Here is a 20,042-nt window from a genome sequence, read left to right on the forward strand (position 1 = left end):
GAGTCATGCTCTTTTACCACAAATGCAGATGCTTCAGTCAACAGGATATCCCTCTACTACTGCACTGAAATGCATAAGAAACTCGTTGCACAAAACCATTTTGAAAGAAATCAAAGTCCTTGCTAGCTGACATTTATAAATTACAGCTGTATCTTTCAGCATAAGTAGAATTGTCACGGTAGCTCTGAAGATAGGTGTTGCAGTTTTTATAGATTTTTGCTGCTCCTCCAGGAGATTTACTAATGGGGCAGAGTAACAAAGTAAGATTAGAAATACTGTATCTGCTTGCTAAGGACAGCAGACCAATGCAAAGTTCTGGGGAACTGCGTAGGAACAGAGGACACATTTCCTTCTACTTTTTAAACACTTTTAACTTGTGTATTGGTTCCAAGCGGCTGCTCTTTGACTCTGTATTCTACTTTCTTCATCAAGAACTGGACTAATATTTTTTTCTTTGTATGTAAAGAAGAAAAATCACCTCAAACAAAATTCCACAATATTTTACTCTTCTGTTCTAGCAAAGCCACCAATACCTCCAATTTTGATTCTTCCAGAAAGCAAATGGAGGTTTTATAAAGCACAATTTGTAGTAGTACCAAAATGCTGTCGAAGGATCTGTGGTGACTGTACTACTTTTACAGTGGTAACGCAGCTACTACACAGCAACCATTTTAATTACTTAGGAAACAACAAACTTCTACCTCTGATAAAGCATTCTGAAAGTACTATCTTTATTGAAAGCTTGATTGTCAGAGTGCATTGCAATTCTTTCAGGTATCCAACCAGTCAGTGCATGGAGATCAATATTCTGAAATGCAAGCATTCAAAAGAAAACAGAATAGGTAATCCATCCATAAGCATATGATGTCTGTACACGAATTATAAATGCACCTTGAAAGAAATCAAGTATACACAAGTTACAACATAGCTCTACACATAAAAGGTTCAAGATTAAGACTGTATCAGAAAAACCAACCAAACAAAACCTTATTTCATTAGGTTCGGACAACATTTCCAAATAGCCTCTAAAAAAACCCCAACCAACCAACCAAGCAGCTGGCAAGTGAACTGATGAACAAACTGGCATTTCAGAGCAATGGAAGCATAAGAGAATGATCAGTCGTGCTCAATTCTATGATGTGTTCTAGTCATTTCATCGCTTTATAGACTTTAGCACACCGTCTCAGAAGCACTATTTGGAACCTTGCTATTATACATGCATTTTAAATTATTTAAGTTTTACTTCTAAGGCTCAGGGTTTGGGTTTTTTATTCATTTTGGTAAAGCTGACACCGATATGTATTTCCATAAAAAGAGGTTTAATCTCCCCATTTCGTCTCCTTGAAATGTTGCTTATTCCCTTTTCTTTTGCTTTGTACTCCTCCAAGCAAAAGCAGAGACTATAAATGCTTGAAGCGTCAATAACCAGCACTGCTGGGTGGGCACTGAGGAATTACAAGAACAACACAGCCAGCAAGTAACCCTGATTATAGAAGGAAGCTCTGATACAGTCGAAAGCAGAGGGGGTGGGAAGGGTAGAGATTAAATGTCACAAGTCAAGCTGTTTTTCCAGACAGCATGTTAGAGGATGACAAAGGGAATAGCACAGAGCCATTCTCACCAGTTTCTGTCCTCCAAAACAAAGCAGCCCAACACTGCCACAAACGTACATAACAACAGACGCTACCTTATACAAAGCCACACTTGTCTCCATAATCATTTTTCAAAAGGTGACAATTACTTAGCATACCCTTCCAGAACATGATTCCAACTAGAATGTGAACAGCACCATGAAATCAAAAAATATACTGGTAAAATTTTAAAGAATTTAAATTAAAATCAGAAATGCTTCCTAAGTAACAAATGAATCATGTGGGCTACTTATTTCAGTAAACTGGCCCTCTTTATAAGAACGATTTGCATGTCAGCCTAGCTGCAGCACGATGACTGTTTCTTTAGTAACCACACTACAGAAACCCATTACACATTTATGTAAATGAGCGGAACAGTCTGATAAAATTTCACAGATTAAGGTACTTGCTCCCTCTGTAGACATGTACTAAATGACTAGCCTGTTCCTCTCCTAGGTGACTCCCCTACCCAATGAGGGAGAACTGCCCTATTTATTGAATGACAGTTCAAAACCAAAACCATCAGTATTGACATGGGCAAAAACGTCTTACTTTACCCAACACTTTCATCTAGACTCTATATAAACACACATACTTCCCAACCATAAGTGCCAATTCTGCAGTCACAGAATAAGATTAACTGTGCCCATCAAAGAGGCCTTGCTCATTCTATTTTGATGGAATAAATCTCATCAAGTACAACTAAGCACATTTGTGAAAGAAAGAATTAGAAAAATTTAAGAAAACATCAAACCAAATATTCGCCTCCCCAGGCAATTAATTTATTTTACTAGAAGGAATGTTATTTGACCCAAGACTATCTAAGTGGAATTTTTGCCTCTTAGAAATAATCTAGTACTTACAGAATTTGATCCAGGAAAATCATATCCTCCCATGACCTTCATGTAAGCTTTTTCTATTAGCGACACCCATAATTCATTCTTATTGTTAGAGTAAGAGCAGAGAAGTTCCCCACTATGATCAACAGGTAACTGGTCATCTATTATTACCTGTGTGAAATAAATGAAAAATCATCTTAAAGCTAATGAAGTATTAAAAAAACCAAAACCAAACTCTCATTAATATACAGCTTCTCAGACAGCCAGATCTGACCATCACTCTCAGATGTGGACACCTCTACCAATCCTGCAGTGGTTTGCTCAAGTAAACAAGACATTCTATTGCCAGCTCTTAGTGGCACTGACTGGTCCACTGGGTGGCCTGTGATCACCTGCCCTGCTTTCCCCTGTGTAAAATGGGGATGATGACAGTACACTCTTGTAAAGCGCCTAATATCTGTTGTAAAAGGTAGCTGCAGAAAAGTTCAGTGTCATTACCAGCATAAAAAGTAAAGAAAAGCCTAACAATATTCCTCACCTAATTAAGAAACAGAGCATGGACTGTGCTAGCAGAAAAATAAACAGTTATTTATCTTTAAGAAAGCAAACTATGTGTCACATCACTTTCATAATCTCTAGTTCCAAATTTAAATTTCTTCTCTCTGGAAAGAAAAAAAAAACAACTCAAAGCAGCAGTTGTGGAATTATTAACATTTCTTCTTTAAATTAGGTAGAATATATTCAGCATTATTACAATAGTTACTGCAGTATTTGTAGTGGTCTGAAACAGTCTCCCAGAACAGATGTTTCAGTTTCATGTTGGCATTAGTCCGCTACCAATACAGGGTACCCACACAGTACATTTCTCCTCAAATCCTATCGGTGCAGGAACGAATAATCCTTTTTGTAGAAGAGCAAACGGCCATTCACCCTAACAAAAGGCAGCCATCAGAGTACAGTTTGGAAAGAGTATTAAGGGCAAGGCAAGCACATAAACGGTATTTCCTTGAAACATTCAGATTCTGGAATTTTGCAACTCAAAGACTTCCTGACCCAGAGGTTAAACCTCAGCAATTAACAGCCTGTGAGGACTATCCCCTTACTCCCATAAACCACATGTGACCACTCAACTTCTGAACTCCCATAAACCTTCATCTGTCACTATGATCTGCAATAATCAGTGCCATAATACATAAGTCTTATATGAAGAAATACATTATTTTATGCCCTTTTTTATTGCACTGAAAAGAAAATGAAGTTGCTTGTGAGTTTATGGAGTTCCATCATGTATTTTCAGGCATCTCCTCTCCTTACTAAAAACATGTGGTTGGTTGTGCTATTCCTCTAGGGTCGTTCCACGTCTGAACTCTTCCTGGACATTCCTCTCTGTACTTTTTAGTTCTGTAACTTCCTTTCTAAGATGGATTGGAAAAGTGGATTACTTGCACACCCTACTGAGAAATATGGGATGCATAATTTTGTTCCTACGTGGTTTTCATAATTCTTTTAAGCAATATGAGGATTTTTTTTTTCCAAGAATTTAATGCGAGCAAGGCTATTTTCATGAATGTTTGCAGAAGTATCTACGCTCTGTTACATACTTCAAACCAAAATGAATCTCAAAAGGCTTAAACAATCAAAAAAACACTTTCCAACAAAACGTATCTGAAGTTTTTGCTATGCAAGCACAGCTTCACAGCGAAGCAGACCAAGTCTATAAACATACGACTTAAAACAGTAACAGTAGTAAGTTTCCCCCAAAAAATTTACCTTTCTAGGTACACCATTGATATGAAGCTTCACCATGTATTTGCCACATGGATTATATTCTGGTTCTCCTTTCTTATTCTGAGGGTAAATTATACTGTTAAAAAATAAAAAAAAAGAAGGAAATTGTCATATAAATGTACATACACTGAAACAATAAAATTGGGATTAACATAGTCCATTTCTGGAATTTACACTGAACAGAAGGATAGAATTTTCAATGAAAGAGCAACTCAAATTTAGTAAATATGACAGTGATGTTTAAACAGGTTTTATTTTTCAGGCCTTGCTCTTGCTGCAGTTCTCTGGTTAATACAGTAGCAAAAAGAACATAAGTAATCTAATTGTTTCTTCAACAGAAGCAAGGCAAACAAATTTATCTTACTATTAAACAGACGGTATTTACATATCCATAGTATAAATACATTATTTGCCTGAATGACAAGTCAAACATTTGAAGAAGGAGAAGACAGTGCAGAACTTACTGCTCTTGAAAAGAATACAAGTTCAGTTGTAATGACCAGGTTAAAACAAAAAAAATCCAGGACCAATGTTCACACACACTGGTCTGGCAACGGTCTCCCGGAAGAGTCTCCCAAACCCGTGCCAAGTTTACCACAGGATCCCAGTCGAGTGGAACTGAGATACTGTTGTTAACATTAACTGTACAATGAGATGCAGGATGGACCACCTGTTGCACAGCAGTTGGCATAGCAGAGTAGGAAAATAAACCTATAAAGCATTGTAAGTAAAATTTCTATTACAAACCCAAACCTTTCAATTTCTACTAAACCCACACCTAAAGTCACACTCCAGTGTCGATATACGCATCTATATAAAGCTGGCTTCCCTCTCAGATGCACTAGAGCCACATGAGTCCCAGGGAGATGAAGGTGAAACAAATGCTACTTTTTACAGTGTCCAGCTGTCATAGAACATGTGGCAAAAGCTTGCCAGTATTAAGTCTGAAAAGATCTTACAAAGCAACAGCTACATACCTTGTAATCAATTTTTTGTTATATCTTCTTTCATATGCTGCACTGATAGCCAGGGATGCCACAAAAGAACAATCTGACACTATTGTCTATAAAGAAAAGAAAAAGTGAGGACATAGTTACTAATAACTTAGATGCTGAAAGACAAACAGGGCATGTGGAAGGAAGGAAAATCATCAGTTAGTAATTCCCTTCCAAAGGGAAAGGATTTGAACCACGAGAAGCAAAGCTACTCCTAAGAAGGCAGGAAACGTATGCTTGCTCAGCTTGAGGCCCCTACAGAGCAAACCAGAGTTAGAAATAATGACAATCAGGGAAGCGCAGATACCTCAGCATTCTCTCACACTTACTTCCTCCTCCCCAAAACATGCTGAGTAATATAAGCCATCTCCAACGGCATAACCTATTGCTGACTTCCAAATACCTTAGGCCATCTGCAACTTCGCACTAAACAAGACGCTTCCACTATTCTCAATGGGCCACGCTGTTTCCTGTCAAATAAAAATTTAAAAGCCTTGCCCATTATTTTTCCCATGCAGTAAATCGAGTGAACGATTTGCTGCAGGGTACACCTTGCCTTTTTTCATACTAACCTTGTCACTATTTCCGGAAAACAGGATTTTCAGCTGGAAACACACATGTTTATTCTGTATGGAACCGGAAGTGGCACTATGTATGTATTTATTTATTTACTCTTGTTAGAGCCAAGGAAAGCACTCTCACATTTGGAGATTCCTTTTTGAACAAGGTGGTCTTAAATACCCTGCAATAAACTGCTTGCAGCACACATTTCTCTTTAGGAACAATTTACCTGCTTTATGCTGAAACTTGATACAGTATAAATCATCGTAGGGTTATTTGTGATGTCATCTGGTCTCACCCACTTGGCAAACATCGCTTTCTGTTTGGGAGATAATGGTAACTTCCCGCATTTATCACTAGATTTAAGAGAGAAAAAGGTAGAAATAAATCAATAGCAGTTTAGAAAAGCTTTTCATGGTATGTCCAGTCTTATATATGTCTGATAGATGTGCAAAATATGTGCAGAACAGTTACACAGCTTGGTATATAGAGCTGTAAAACAATTTCAAAGGCCACTACCTCCAAGTTTGTGATTTTTAGGGGAAAAAAAAGCAAAAATATTAAAAACATGAAATGAAACCCAAGAACTTCCTTTATATAGGACAGAGCAGGAGAAAGAAATTCCAAAAAGCCAGCAGAAACTCAAATTCTTCACTTTATTTCGATACAATGAACTAATAATCAGAAGTTTCTTTAGTTCTGAAAATATTGAGGCTTGTCTGACTGACCAGCTTTTAGCAGAAAATTGAAAAAAATACCAACCCCAAACCAACCCCAGGTGTCTTTGTTTATTATGGCCACACAATCTTAACATATTATTAATGCTCACGAATGAAGGTCTAGCAGTTACAGATCACTCTTCCTCACAATGGTCCTTTACAGAGGAAATGGCTATCACCTTTATTTCACAGGTAACTGAGGCAGAGGGAGCTCAACTCATTAGCATGCAGCAGAACCAGGAAAGACCCAAGTTGCCAGCCCAGCCCCATACTTCAAAAAGCCAAATATAGCTTTGTCCTTACAGGCCTGAAGACAGAAATACAAAAGCACTGCAGAGCAGGATCAGCATACATTACACAGTTTTAAGATCAGACCAGAAGGAGGAAGCAGTTGTACTTAAATATCTCTACCTGAATTATGCTTAAAAGCCCACTTAAACAATCTTAAACTCTGAAAAAGAAAACACAGAAACAGCAAATAGGGAAAGTTTTGGAAATAAAAACAAAAGTAAAGTTCAGTAATTGAATCACACTTACGAAAATGGCATAGGGAAGGCAAAACGTTCCCTCAGATCAACACTCATAAAAGGCACATATTCAATGCCATTAATTTTTGAAGTCTTCCTGCAAGTCATAAGAAAAAAAAAAAGTATAGTTACAAACTTAACTATCATCTTGCAAAGATTAAGTTCCAGATGATAACAAAATCAGTTTTTAAAAACTAACAAGACACAGTGCTGCCGAAAACCAGACAGCTACCTCTTGAAAATGAAGAGACCACTGTATTTATTTGAGTTTGAAAGTGCAGTACTTGATGGCTCAGTCACTAATCCTGCAAGTACACACCTGTGGACAATTCACCATGCCAGGACAGAAATTATTATCAGCCACAAACCTTTATAGTTCTAGAAGTCACATTTAAAACTACATCTGTTTAAACAAAATTTCTCAGGTCCCTTAAGCCTCTCAAAGAGTCTTAGGATAAGCTGACGGCAATTAACAATTAGCAAAACTTAGATTTCATCTAATTGGGGCAGTATTTTGGAACATTTTGTCAAACAACAAAAATACTGCACATTTATTAGTACATTTTAGACTAAAGCACACAGGATACTTTCTAAAAAGTAAGAATCATATTTAAATGTGAATGTAATTTAAGCTTCAAACAAGGAGCTACCTGAAAAAGGTATGTGAAATATTTTTAAATCAGATGATGATTAAAGATGTCAAACAACTTGAAATTCTCTTGCAAGACTTAAACAAAAAAATCCCAAACCAAACTAAACCAAAAAACCCAACCCCATAAAACCCCCAACCGAAACACACCCAGACCATCTGCAAAACCAGAAATATTCAATATATAGGCACTACAAGAGGGAAAAAAAGGGAAATTTTAATAAGATAACTCTTAATGCTCTGCAACTTTTCAAACACAGGTACGTTTCTATCTTCATAACCGTATCCTCAGTCTATTTAAGTCCCTTAAAGTCAACAAGCAGACTAAATGGTTTATGACCAAATTCTGGACAGTGTTGAGCATCACCTCTGCCACAATCTTTTTTTATTGTATGGAGAGGAAGAGGAAGGTTGAAACATCTTTAGACATCTATTTTATGTATTTTAAAGATACAATTGATAGTTTTCAAAATTAATTATTTAGGCTAAAGGTTTTATGGATTATTTGTAGCTTATTCCACCTGTAATAAAAAAAAAAAAAAATCAAAGCCAAAAGAACCAGATGTAATAGAAGTCACAGTTCTACAAAATATTACGCTTCCTGAATTTTCAGTGAAGTAGTAGTTGTATGATCTATAAAAACATCTTTCTACCTTGGCATCTCAGAGACAGAACTCCCGCGAACTTCGTCAGGTAGGTTATGTGCAACATACAAAAACAAGGCTACGAAAAATAATCCTGGTAGTCAGTTACAAGAAATTGTCTTCTGAATACACTCTAGAAATACGGGCTGTGAATAAAAGCCACTGATTACATCACCGTAGAGAATACAAGAATGTATTAGGGTGTAGGTAATACCAGCAATGGGGTTTGTAAGAGTTGGTTTTCCAATCTCTGTTTATACACCTCATGCTTCAGCAGTGTCAGTCTACTGTGTTACACACACAAAGGATGTGACCACAAATGATAACATTTTGGAAAAACTTGTCTTCACCTTACCTGAGTACTTCAATCTCCTCTGCAGTGTATTTCTGACCTTGAGATTCACTAGCTTGTACCGCTCTGATTGTCTGTGGTTTATCGTTTAAAGAAAAATCAGGTCCCAACGGAAAGAATGTTCTGACTGGCTGATTTGGTTTAGCTGCAGTTGACTTCTCCTTCTGAGATGATTTTGACACCGATTCCTTCAGTGCCTCTGCTCTAAAGCAAATAAAAATGCACTTTGTTTGCAACAACGATAAAAATGTAGTTAGGGTTCAACTATTTATTTGCTTGGTTCACATTCCCACGTATGTTAAATGGAATGAACAAATGCCCAAGTTGACCAATACCACTTTTTCTAAGAAAAATAAATCTCTGATGCCAGTACTTCTTTACTTTCTTGTTCAAGAATCAATTAAAATACAGCATTTTCAATTCATATATAAGCTACTTTTGGCAGAACTTGTTAAGATTTTTGTTCCCTTTAAATTATGCTAATAGAAGAATTTGTGTAAGTGTTCATTATCTGGAACCTCAGAACAAGACTACTGAAACACAGAGAGAAGACCCATTCGCATCCTCTCATACCTTCAGGACTTAATTTATCTAGCGGCTACTATAGCAGTAAAAGCCCACTAGCTTTCTCAACTGCTTAAAGATCGTGTATCCAGGAGCTATATTTTGTTGTTGTTTCATTAAGCTGCTGGACAGTCACACATATGCAAAATACATTTGTTTGGTTTTTTTTTTTAAACACAGACTGAGAAGTGCTGAAAACCAGCTTACACTGAAACTTAGCCCAACACAGCACGTTATTCCCATAATATAGCTGATTTAAAAAGAATTACATTGAACTTACACTCATGTAACTTGTTTCAGATACAGACTCCACTCCAATAGATCTACCCATACAACTAGATTGCTGACATCAAGGTAAGTATTTCCCAGTTTCCAAGCTGTCTTCCTTATGAAGGGATGCTGACAACCTGACTTCATGCTGGCCTGATCTCAGCATTTTTATGTAAGCCAAAATGTGCTCCGATTTGTATCTCTGAAGACTAAATTAGTGCATTGGTACTAACAAAGACACAGTCCTTCCCTAATTCTGCATTTCTCAAGATCCCAGAGGTTTGGCACAACAGCTGCTATATTAGTGGTATACCAGCTGGCGGCTGTCTCCAAGGAGAACTCTACAGGAGCTAGGTCCACCCCAAATCCATACTGTTTGCAGTACAGAACAGACACGCTACGTTGAGAATCCAACTCAAAGCGTGCACTCAGATTTGAGAGCAAGTATGTTTACTAACATTGGCAACACTCACCTATCCAGTGCCTGTCGAGCCAGCTGTTTCAGTTTTGACTGGAGGCCTGCTTCTGAATTTTCAGTAGCCTTAAGTGCAAAATAAAAGACAAAGCTACACATCCAAAAAACCCACAGGTTTTATAAGCTCAGTTTGTCAAATTCCACACTTACAGGTTATAGCAAACAGTAAGTAGCTATTTTTTCTAATTCCCCTTTGAAATGAGCAAATGGTTTGGTTTTCTTTTTTTTTTTTTTTTTTAAAATCTTGGCATAAAAAGCATACTAAGTAAGTGAATATCATTTTGCTGTTCTAGTGAATGTTCATAGAACAGAAGTGATATTTAAAATTCTTCAGCACAGGAAACACTGTATACTGCGAGAAGAATTAACCACATTAAAACACCATGGGCAGAAAGAAGACAAAAACAAATGTTACGTATACTGCTGAGCTTAGATGTGTTCCAACTCCTTTCCCCAAATGAGTCCAAAATGATCATGGTAGCTTAGAAAAAAAAAATTTTTTTGAGTATTTACTTTCATAAAATACAAACAAACAAGATTGCTTGCAAGTTAAAAATCTTGTTCTTGCACATCTAAGGCATAAAATAATCCATGAGATGGTACCAAAACAGATATCAAGAGTGCTGACTTCTGCTCCCAGTTGGGAGGTCAGCTATGACAGTTGATGCTTGTTTCCCTTACAGATGAAGCATGACTACTGCAGCTAAACAACCTGCAAGAGGTGCAACATAAGGTTTGCCTTCCCCTGTGATACCCACAAGAAGGTTTTGTGCCTTGACCACTTCTCCCAGGTCAGCTAGGTCAACTGAAAAAACAAAAAGCAAGCTACTTTCACCCCAAGAAACAAAACCAGAAATACCCTCTATAAGCAACTATTTTCATTTGCAAACAAGCTACACCTTAGAGCTCCTGGTTGGAAAAGACTTTGAAAGGTATATGAAGGTAAGCAGTGGAGATGGAACACCAGCACATTCATCTAGGGCTCAGCCATGGAAGAGGAGGAATGGCTGCTCTCAGAGTACTTCAAGGGTAAAGAAGAAACAAATCTCTCCACCTGAATATACTGAGGAGAAAGACAGAAGTAAAGCTTCAAGATAGCAGAGTTCTTTCAACCTTCTTTCATCCTGGGAAGAAGGAGGACCTTTTTGATCGCCCCGAGGGACAATGACTACAGTCATCTCAACAAAATAATATGCTAGTCAAGATTAAAAGAAACTTCAGCAGTATCTGTATCTAATGAAATACCCAATAGAAGCAGTTGTTAATATGAGATAATTTCAGACTAACTTCAATATATGGAAGTAATATTTGCATGCACTGACACAACAGAAGGAGTAACACAGCAGAGGAAAAACAGTATGCTGCCGCAGGAAATTTTATGTAATAGACCAAAAATGTTCCGCTACAACAGCTCAAGTGGAAAAACTAGAGCAGTTCTAGCGGCTCTTGATCTGGTTACACTGTATCACCAGGGTTTTTTAGCCTGCATAAAACCAGTTTGCAGAATTCAGAGGAAAGATTTTACTCTAGCATGTAGCAAAAGTAACATTCCCCTCACAACAACCCACATATATTTACATTACAAACAGGGAAAATAAGGAAAAAAGAAAAACAGACTTGGTGGAGTTACATTATGATGGTGAACTCTTCCTGTAATGAGTTAGTTAAGGCAACTGGACATAAAAGGGAAAAAAAGCAGCACCTGTAATTATATTCTCCATCTTTTACATAACGGCCAATTCATCCTTACCATAAATTTCAGTGTGAATTTAATTCACTTCTACCAGCTTTAATGTTGAGCACTGACTAATCAAGTAGTATTTTTACTAGTTTGGGGATCAGTAGATCACTACATTTTCAGGAAGTGTTACACACAAAAATTTCCCTTAAATTACTTCCTTTCATGTAGTCAGAAAGTAATATAGCTCACACGTTAGCAAGTCATCTTCAGTTTTAACCGTTTTTAATTTCTGTCTTAGTGTTGCATTCACTCCAGGGCAAAAATTAACATTAAAAAGGTTCCAGAATATATCTAGTTTTTAGTATAATGCAGTTCAGAAAAAACACGTAGATCACAAGTCCCCATAAATTTACAAATTTACCAACATAACATAAAGACTGGAAGAAACACTAAAAAAAAAACAAAACAGGGGGCAAAAAGATTAAAAAAAATAGTTTTTATAAATACAGGTACTCCATTTTTAAGCCAGCCTTTAAGGGTCAGTCACTTGTGTAAGTGGAAGAATTTCTTACCATCACATAATTCCACCAAGTTAACCTGTAGCTTAACATACTGTTTTCAAACAGAGTTCCACCGCTTCTGTGTACAACTCTATAGCTTCTTCTGCATTGCCTTTATCATCTTCATCAAAAGCCTGTGTAACTAGGAAGTGAGCACGCTCCAAGTCCAACTGTTGTTTTGACTTCAAAGGGTCTGTGTTCTGTGACTGAACTAAATGAAAAAGAAAGTATTTAGCTTTCTGCAGCAGCAGACACATAAAAACATCCTTAACATGGTACTAAGAAACTAGCAGTTCTAATCAGATGGGCAATATCTATTTCTTGGCTGGAAACCAAATCTTTCTAAACTTCACTAAAAACACCTTTGCAAGGACAAAAAACCACCTCCCGAAGCAGAGACACACTGTCAGGATATTTCCCATGTCAACTAATCTCTTTCATACTACACTAAGGATAAGGATGTTTAATTATGCAAAATATTGCATCATTTGTGAAAACACATCACCTATGGTAATATACAAGTTACTCAGGTGTCTATCTCATCTAACACCTTTACTAATGACCTAAAGGAGAAGATGGAGTGCACCTTCATCAAGGCTGCAGACCCCACCAAACAGATTCACTCAAGGACACAGCTGCTATTCAAAGGGACACAGGCAAGCTAAAGTAACAGGTTGACAGGAACCTCAGGGAATTAACCAGGACAAGTGCTATGCCCCATGTTCAGGACAGACTAACACCCTGCAGGGTACAGCTCTGTGGAGAAGGGCCTGGGATCCTGGGACACAGCTGGGGGAGCCCGAGCCAGCAGGCCCCCGGCAGCGATGAAGGCTAACGGCAGCCTGGGCTGTGTCAGCAGGAGCACAGCCACGAGATGGGAGGAAGCAATTACCACCCTCTACTCGGCACTCTGCAGACTGTTATCTGGAATACTGCATCCAATCTCAGGTCCCTAATGATGGCTGGGGCTGGAGGACGTCACCTTTTGAGAAGAAGCTGAGGGGGCATGGCTTGTCCAGGCAGGAGGAGAGAGGACTTTGGGGGAACCTAAAAGCAACCTGCCAGTAACTGCGAGGTTATCAAGAAAAGTACATTCAGGCTCGTCACTGCGGTGCAAAGACAGGGAATGAGAGCAGTGGCTGTGAATTGAAATGGGAGAATCCAGCTAGATATCCAACTATATATAAAAAAATAAATCTCTAAAAAGACAATTGCTCCCTGGAATAGGGGCCCAGAGGCACCAGGGAGCTTCTGTCCTTAGGCGTTTTCAAGACCTGACTGGATCTGAGCAACTTGGTTCCAACATCACTGTCTACCCTGCTTTGAGCAGGAGATTGGTCTGTAGACCTCCCAAGGTCCCTTTTTGTCCAAGTGATTCTCTGATTCTAACTGAGAACTGCAAGTCTGCTAAAACTTGACATTTTGGTCTAAGCACAAACACTGAAACTGGATCAAAGAAGGACACCCTTATGAGAGCAAAGAGCTCTTCTGCCCTCTCAAAACTAGTAATTCTGCATAAATACCAGAACCCACTTGCCCTAAATCCATCATGCAGCTGAGGCTTAGATCCAAGTTTTGATTTGTTCCTGATCAATGTTTGTCGTTCTATTTAACTACTTTCTCAGGTTTGCTCTGCAGATGAGGTTCCTAAGAATATTTAAAAGGGAAGAATACCCACACCCAAGTCCTTACGAAGTAAGCCCCTGCTTCATTTCTGATGTATCAGAATTCAAAGCACTGATGTGCGCATTGTATTTGTGGTCCTTCACAAAGGACAAGAAAATTAGAATAATAAAAAACACAGCAAACATCTTTGATACATATTTCACAGCACCAAAAGGCTTTCCACTCAATTAATTTAAGCAGCAGTTTAATTAGAAATCTCCTTACCCACCTGCTGAATGGAGAGCTTGAACTCTCTCCAAGTACTCATTTATTTTTTCTTGAATATTTTCCAAGTTGGACCCTGCCATCCCAGCATAAATCAAGGCTTGTGCAGCTTCCTACAGGGAGAACAATTTGAGATGAAGTTAGTGTTTGCTGCCTAGAAAACTACCTTCCATAAACAGAGGGCTTAGAGCAGCCTGAGCTGCATGAAAGCAAGCCCCTGCATCTGCAAAAACAGTCAGTGGCTGCAGGGAAATTCTGCTGGAAAAAAACAAGTTTCAAGTTATAAATGAGATCATGTTCAATTTTTCACATGTGGGACAACCTGTAAGGCTACAAAAAAACCCTTTTGAGGTTCTCTAAGACCAGATGTTAGGCCTGTCTGTACAGTAATGCATGGAATTAGGAGACAAGTAAAATTTTTCAAGCATGCACTGAAATGAGTTAAGTAAAGCTCACAAGCCACTAACTGCCTTTTATTTTCAAAGCTGTGGATTTAAGGTTAGGAAAAAAAGCCACTCACTAGTTATTTGCATTTAATCTGATAATCATGAAAGTAAACTAATATAAAGCTTTTCAAAATCAAATGCATAGAATTTTGGTTTAGAAAGTCTTTTATTTTACTATTACTTACATAAAGGTATTAAATCTGGAAAGTTTACAACTTTAAAGTTTCCTAGCTCCTCAAACTTTGTTTTTCAAATGTTTGTATGCACACAAAACACTGGATATTGATGAAAATCTACTTCCAGGAGGGAGTGTACACCTCCAGCTCAGAAGCACAGTATGTTACCTGCATTAAGGCTTTTTCCATACTGCACAAATTTATTAAGAAAAAATGCCTTCAGTTGCATAAGCTGTCTATCCATTCACCAAATTTATGAAAAACACATAAGGTTTGGCAGGGTTGCAATAAACAGTCAGAGCTGACACAGTCTCAGAAGCATATGGAGAATTATAATTTGTCACTCAAAAAAAAGAGGATATAAACCTTACTTTGTCCTCATTATTGGCACGGAAAAGCACCACACTTTTGTGGCAGTGCTTGTCTTCTCAGCAGCAGTAAGAAGAGAGGTGGCGGTCATGTAGCAGGCTGAGTATGTAGGAAGCAGAACAATAACTAGAGAGCTGCTCCGCATAGGGCAGCACAGAGCCACGGCCAGAGGGTCTCTTAAAGGGCTTTATGGCCGTGATTTTTGTCAAGCTCAGCAGTTTGCTCCCATACGTATCTGCCTAGTTTGGCCAAGCTTAAAGCTGATCCTGATGCAGCCTGTACTTGTTATCAGGATAAGTTTTCACCGACAAGCATCACAGAACCAAGTACCGCATACTCCCTGCCAACATCCATCACCATATTACATCACATAAAATGTCCACGGGGTAAATAGAAGTACTGTTCCATTTACACATCGCAATTAACTACTATTAAGGTCTAGCATACCACTGCTTTTTGTGGGGGCAAAAAGTGCACTACAGGTATCTGCCTAAAGGACGTATGTATTTGTGACATACCACAAGTACAGATCGACAAAACAGGTGCTCTATCATACTGGTAAGCTGTATACATACGATGCAAAGAACAAATGTGGATTTTCAAACCAGTGCAGCAAACCCAACGCATAACTGATGTTGTTTCTGTGATATAACACACAATTTTTTTTCCTTGTTTTAAGATGTGAACATAATGAAAAGTCTTTTACAAATTAAGCCTCTAAAGGACTGAAGCAGTTGACCAACTGCTGCCTGCAGAGCCAGCACACCAGCTGTTTCCAGTGGTAAGATGAATGTGCAATTCAGAGTTAGTATTTACGATCTCTTCAATGCCACTACTGTTCTTTAGCACCAGTAGTGTGCCACAGTCACTCTGAGCTAACTACTGATCATCCGTTTGCAAGCTGCTAACTGCTGGTCAACTGCCAAACTGAGCAGCAGTTTTGCTGAAGCCAACAGGTGCCCAGATATGTTTCCAACATTTCCATAGAGCACCATTAGCAAGTTACCCTAAGCTGGCTCGCACACAGCCCTCCTCTAGGGATCTATTGAAGTTACACGACAACAGTTAGAGAACAGCACTTGCCAGCCATAGGAACTCCATTCAGACAGGTCCGTTTGTCATCTATTCGCAAACTGTAGGATTGCCCATGCTTCATCCTTAAGGTCAAGCTCTTGCAGAATCCAGTTCAGCACCCAAGCTTTCTCATGTGTTTGCAATTGCACCAGTGGGCTCTGAGCTGCTTAGAGCAGTTGACAAGAAAGCTGGTGACAGGCCAGAGGTTTTTTTTTTTGTTGTTTGGCCGGTACAAAAAAAAAAAAAAAAAAAAGGCATAAAGTACCCTCAAAATACTAGATGATATTTTGTAATTACTCCTGTTTAATCTAACATCGTGATTCTTCAGGCAACGTCGAGAAAGCAAACTTACCTAGGCTAAATTACACATACAAGAATTCTGCTTTAACAATATCTGCTGAGTTTGCTCTCACTCCTCCTGATCACAATAGGTTTGAACAGCAACACCTTCACATACAATCTGGCACAAGAGTCAATATCTAATCTTGAACTGCCAAGAGTCATCTTTCTGAACACCAAAAATCTTAGCTGCAGTTGTGATTCAAAGCTTTTCTATTACATAACAGTGTCCACACTGCGCTGCTCTGTGGCCTAGCTTTTGCATACCAGAAAACATTGTCTAGACTACCCTCCTTGTCACGTGCAGCTCGATGTGCACCAAGACTGCCAGGGATGCGTGTTTGCACTTAGCAGGGATATCACTTGTATGCAGCAAGTGAAAGAGATTTTCCACACGCTGCACAAAAGCATACAACAGTGATTATCTGCACAGAAAGATGGTTTTCTTCTGAAAAGCATTTGATAATTTCTTCCAGATATACCAAGAAATGCATTGTAACAAAGTAGTACTGCACATAGCCACCAGACCATGCACAGACACTGTTGCTGATAAGCACAGAGCTTATCAGCATTATTACGGGTCACTATAACTTTTGCATATAAGTACTTTACATCTATAAACTTAGCTCACCTTACACTAACAAACGGGTTAAAAAAAAAAAAAAAAAGATATTCCTCTTCTTATCTTCTCACGCCTACGTGCATAGGCCACCATGACAATAACCCTGCTTTTTATACATTTCAAAGACACCTAGTACTCATGAAGTAAAAGGCCAACTACAGAGCTCTTAGCAAGTTAATGGAAGACAATTATTCTGGCAGAATAATGGAATATTTGGAATAATTACTGCAACGAGCATAAACACAGGCTTTAAAGAAATTCCTTCTCGCAGGTGAGAAGTAAAGCTAATGGGAATGGAACTTTAATGTAACTTTGCAAAACATAAATCCAACAAAATGAGACAACTTACATAGGTGGAAAACGCATAACGGTTGCATAGAAGCCACTAAATACCAGTAAGTCTATAGATATTGAGCAAGACACTGAATCAACCTCACCACACCAACGTGAGGCTGTATTGAAATAATAAAATCGGATCCCTAATAGAAAGAACATTCAGATGGGGTTAAAAACATGTCACTAGTAGCTCGTGATCTGAAGCTAGCTTACTGCTGAGCATCTTGTATCTCACCACGTACTCCTCTACTTATTCGGTGGCTGATTGTCCAACACAGCCGCTTCCCACTGCATGCTCCAGAGCGGCAGTATGCCCACTTGCAGCTCTCCAGAACGCTCAGCGCTGACATCTCCAGCATCAAACTCATAGTCGTCCAGGCCTGGCGGGGGTAGGGGAGCGGCCAGGAACGAAAGCGCAGAACCAGCGGGGCAGGGACGTTTTTAGCTAGGTTACAACGACGCTTCCCCAGCAGGGCCGAAGGGGCTGTGTCTCCAGCAGCTGGAAGAAGTGCCCGTACCCCCTTCCGAGTACCGCAGCTGCAGTGCTACCCCTACGCCCGCCAGTAAACAGCCCCGCACGGACAGTACTTGTTCCCACCTAAAAATAAAGCGCAGGAAGACGCATTTCGCAACCTGCCCCAAAGGACGCCGCTCCTCCGGAGACAGACAAACTTTCGACGCGCACGCCCGGCCTTCCGCTTGCCTCTCGGCTGCGACTGCCGCGTCTCCCCCGAGCCCGAACAGCGCGGCCGCCTCCATAGCAAACCCGCCAAGGGAGGAGAGCGGGGGGGGCGCCCAGCGCACCGCTCCCCGCCGGCAGGGCAGGCCCGGGCCGGGCCGCAGGGGCGCGGTGGGATACCCCTCCCTCCCCCGGCCCTCTGGGGGCTTAAGGGAGGAGCACAAACCCACCGGTAGCTCAAGGGCCCCAGGGTGCCTGGCGGCGAGGGGGAGGGGGCCACCGGCGCCCTGAGGGAACTGGCTGCCGCCGGGCCCGCCCCGTACCTTGTAGTAGAAGACCGCTTCCTGGTAGCGCCCGCTCTGGTCCCGCTGCACCGCCAGCTGCGCGAACTTCACCGCGTCGAGCTCCAGCGTGGTAGCGTCCATGGCCGGTTCCCTCCTGGTGCCACCGGCGGCAACAGCGCCCCTCCAAGCCCACCCCGCCGCCGGCTCCGCGGCCGCTTCCCCCGCCTGGCCGCTTCCCCCGCCTCCCTGACCCCGCCGCGGCCGCCGGCCCCGCCCCCATCCCCACCGCCTTCTCCCCTGGCCACGCCCACCTGCCCTGACAGCGGCTGCCCGGGCATCCAAGGCCGGCCGCGCCCCGCCCGGGGCCGCGGGGGCGCAATGCGCATGCGCCTAGAGCGTTGTTTTGGGCTTTGCTTAAGGTGTGGCAGGATGGCCTCATGCCGGGCGGGCGTGAGGTTTGCATTGCGCATGCTCGGACACGCGTGAAATGGGCGGGGTTCGCGCGTTTGGCGGGCGCGCGTGCGTGCCGCGCGACGCGACGCACGACAGGGAGGGGGCAGCGAGGAGGGGCGGCGCGTGCCTGCCCGGCCGCGTGCGGGGAGAGCGCGCGCGGGGGTGTGAGCCCCCATCCCGCCTCTCCCGCGCGGGAGCCGCTCCGGGGGTGCGGGGACGGGGGCGCTCCTGCTGCGTAAAGCGGAGGGGGTTGTTCAGTGGGTTGTTTTTGTCTTTCCTCACTTTAATGGAGGTGCTTGAGGTACTTGCTGGGTTCTTCGAAGCCCCAGGCTGTAGAGGTGAGTGGTGTAGTCCTCGTTCATGGCCCTTCAAGAGCGTTCTCAGCGGGCACCTGCATGTCGTACAAGTGTAACGTGGAAAGCAAGTCAGAAAAGGTGTATTGTATGAGCCCTCTTAAAAAAAAAAAAACCCGTCATAATGCTTCTGGTGTGCTTCAGGCTGGTAGTTTCATAACCTGGATGTCTTATCTAGGACGTTCAGCATTTTTTTTCGTTCTTCCCTAGAAGGAGTTTAGGGGAGAACTGCCCTCACTGGGAGGCAGCTGTCAGTGCTTGCTTTCTCGTTTGCGCTGCGGCACCTGCTTTCCCCTCCTGCCAGGTTGTGATGCAGGGTGAATGCCTGAGGCTGAGCTGCTCTGTGAGCCCTGGGGTGGGAAGCCTTGGTCTGTGCCTCTTCTGGAAGCAGCATCCTCAGGGCTGGGCTCTAGTAGGGTTGTGGCTGTAAATTCATTAGCTGCACTTTAGCGTGAAAACCAGTTCAGCTATGCTCATGCTTGTAGAGTTTCTATTTAATTTGGGGGGTGAGGCCCTTGAGGTGCAGGGTCCCTTCACAGGGAGCCACATGACAGTCAAGGGGCAACGGGGACAAGTTGCACTGAGAGAGGATTCATCTTGACATAAGAAAGAAATTGTTTGTAGTAAGAATGACTATTCATTGGAACAGCCTCCCCAGGGACATGGTAGAGTCTCCATTGCTGAAGATTTTCACTGTGGTGTTGGGCAGGGTGCTAAATAATCTCATTCTGAAGCTATGAGTGTGTGAGTTTTCAGCCTGTGTTGG

At 41.2% G+C, this 20,042-nt stretch overlaps 1 protein-coding gene across 6 annotated transcripts in view; it reads right to left on the bottom strand.

The window, feature by feature from the left end:
- Positions 1–18,611, bottom strand: part of CAPN7 (calpain 7) — a 31,721-nt gene extending 13,110 nt beyond the window's left edge. For 3 of the 6 annotated variants that reach the window (XM_086468729.1, XM_086468727.1, XM_086468724.1), the window contains exons 1-11: positions 18,510–18,611; positions 14,150–14,258; positions 12,309–12,466; positions 10,013–10,080; positions 8,709–8,909; positions 7,071–7,157; positions 6,044–6,170; positions 5,236–5,321; positions 4,241–4,334; positions 2,495–2,641; positions 702–808 (exon numbers count right to left, since the gene is read on the bottom strand). In XM_086468729.1, the coding sequence (XP_086324855.1) occupies positions 702–808; positions 2,495–2,641; positions 4,241–4,334; positions 5,236–5,321; positions 6,044–6,170; positions 7,071–7,157; positions 8,709–8,909; positions 10,013–10,080; positions 12,309–12,466; positions 14,150–14,258; positions 18,510–18,611 (1,286 nt within the window). Of the gene's footprint in view, positions 1–701; positions 809–2,494; positions 2,642–4,240; positions 4,335–5,235; positions 5,322–6,043; positions 6,171–7,070; positions 7,158–8,708; positions 8,910–10,012; positions 10,081–12,308; positions 12,467–14,149; positions 14,259–18,509 lie in introns of those variants that run through there. The other 3 variants (XM_086468730.1, XM_086468725.1, XM_086468728.1) reach the window with 3 other exon arrangements.
- Positions 18,612–20,042: the final 1,431 nt, after the last annotated feature.

This window comes from Leptosomus discolor, chromosome 7 (assembly GCF_034619465.1).
Source record: "Leptosomus discolor isolate bLepDis1 chromosome 7, bLepDis1.hap2, whole genome shotgun sequence".
In the NCBI taxonomy this organism is placed as follows: domain Eukaryota; kingdom Metazoa; phylum Chordata; class Aves; order Leptosomiformes; family Leptosomidae; genus Leptosomus; species Leptosomus discolor.